The 1527-nt window shown below is 39.3% G+C and overlaps 1 protein-coding gene across 1 annotated transcript; it reads left to right on the top strand.

Moving 5' to 3' along the window:
* The first annotated feature begins 547 nt into the window (after window positions 1–547).
* Window positions 548–1242, top strand: LOC141665522 (uncharacterized). Its single transcript, XM_074471507.1, has 3 exons — window positions 548–739; window positions 783–910; window positions 1029–1242. Exons 1-3 carry the CDS (start codon window positions 548–550, stop codon window positions 1240–1242), a joined length of 534 nt encoding a protein of 177 aa, XP_074327608.1.
* Window positions 1243–1527: the final 285 nt, after the last annotated feature.

The following is a 1527-nucleotide window of genomic DNA, read 5'->3' on the forward strand; positions in this document are numbered from 1 at the left end:
TATTTCTTTATCTATTATCAACTGTTTAGTAAATCATTAAAAAGAATCATTGTTTTATTATCAGAAAAATGGCACCAAAAAGAAAGACCAGAACTGAAACCTCCAACAGCAACTCTGAGGGTCAGAATAATGATACTATGAACCAAATGTTCCATCTAATGCAACAACGGGTGGTAATGATGCAGCAGCAGAGCAGCAACAACAACAACAACAGATTCAGCAACAAATGTTACAACATCCACCTCGTCCTGAACCTCAGATACCATCAGTTGTCCCTGTTGTTACCTTTAAGCAGTTTCATTCAGTTAAGCCTCCAGAGTTTGAGGGTACAACGGATCCTACTAAGGCTAAGGCTTGGTTGAAAGAAATGGAGAAAGCGTTTACACTCGTGAAAGTTGGAGAGGAGCATAAAACTGATTTTTCCAGCTACTTCCTGAAAGGGGAAGCAAATTACTAGTGGGAATCCAGGAAAGCTTTAGAGGATGAAGATATTGTGACCTGGGATAGGTTTACGGAATTATTTTTGGAGAATTATTTTCCTCGCTATATGAAGAACCAGATGGAAATCAAGTTCTTGGAACTAAAGAAAGGGAATATGTCGGTGACTAAATACGAAGCTAAGTTTACTGAGTTGGCTAGGTTTGTTCCGAAGCAGGTTGATACTGAAGAGCAACAGGACAAGAGATTCCAACATGGATTACAGCCATGGATTCGTAGCCGAGTTGCGGTTTTTGCATTGGCAACTTATACCGTCTTGGTTTAAAAAGCTATGATTATTGAAGGGGAAAGTGAAATGTCCCAAAAGGAAAAGAGACAAGGAAATTTTCAGAGCCTTTCAACAGGAAGTCGGGATTCCAAGCCTGGAAAAATATGAATTTCAAAAGGACAGGACAAGGCAATCAGAGAGCAGGTAATCGTTTCCAAGCTCCCAACCAGCAAGGAATTATCTGACCCCTACTACCATGCGGAAAAACATGTGGTCAGAAACATAAGGGCGTCTGTATCAAAGCAAATATGACATGCTTTAGATGCAAACAGAAAGGGAACTACTCTAACGAATGTCCAGCAGGTAGAACAGAGGTTATTTGTTTCCAGTGTGGAAAGAAAGGACATGTTGTCAGGGATTGCAGAGGACCAGCTATGGCCGCTAGTGTTCCGAAAGTATTGGAACTACCTCCACCACCACAGTATAATCAGCCTACAATGAGAACTTTTAACATAACAATGAAAGAAGCTGTGTAGAGTGTTAGTGTGATTGCAGGTACGCTTCCTGTGAATTCAGTAAATGCATAAATATTGATTGATTCTGGAGCTACAAGATTTTTTATTTCTGAAGAATTTATTGATAAGATATGTTGTGAAATTCAACGGTTGGGCGAGAAGTTAATTATAAAATTAGCGAATAACGACCAAGTTCCTGTAGATCGAGTATATCCCGAGTGTGATATCAATATAGTCGGACATCATTTCTCTGTGGACTTGATTCCTTTTAAGTTAGAAGAGTTTGATGTTATTTTAGGAATGGAT

The sequence above is a fragment of the Apium graveolens genome, chromosome 6 (assembly GCF_009905375.1).
Source record: "Apium graveolens cultivar Ventura chromosome 6, ASM990537v1, whole genome shotgun sequence".
In the NCBI taxonomy this organism is placed as follows: Eukaryota; Viridiplantae; Streptophyta; class Magnoliopsida; order Apiales; family Apiaceae; genus Apium; species Apium graveolens.

Excerpts from the sequence above, each read along its gene's own strand:
- LOC141665522 (XM_074471507.1), top strand. The coding sequence starts at position 548 with ATGAAGAACCAGATGGAAATCAAGTTCTTGGAACTAAAGAAAGGGAAT. Across the intron at positions 740-782 it reads GAGTTGCGGTTTTTGCATTG|GGGAAAGTGAAATGTCCCAA; the intron begins GCAACTTATACC and ends TGATTATTGAAG. Across the intron at positions 911-1,028 it reads ACAAGGCAATCAGAGAGCAG|ATGCAAACAGAAAGGGAACT; the intron begins GTAATCGTTTCC and ends GACATGCTTTAG.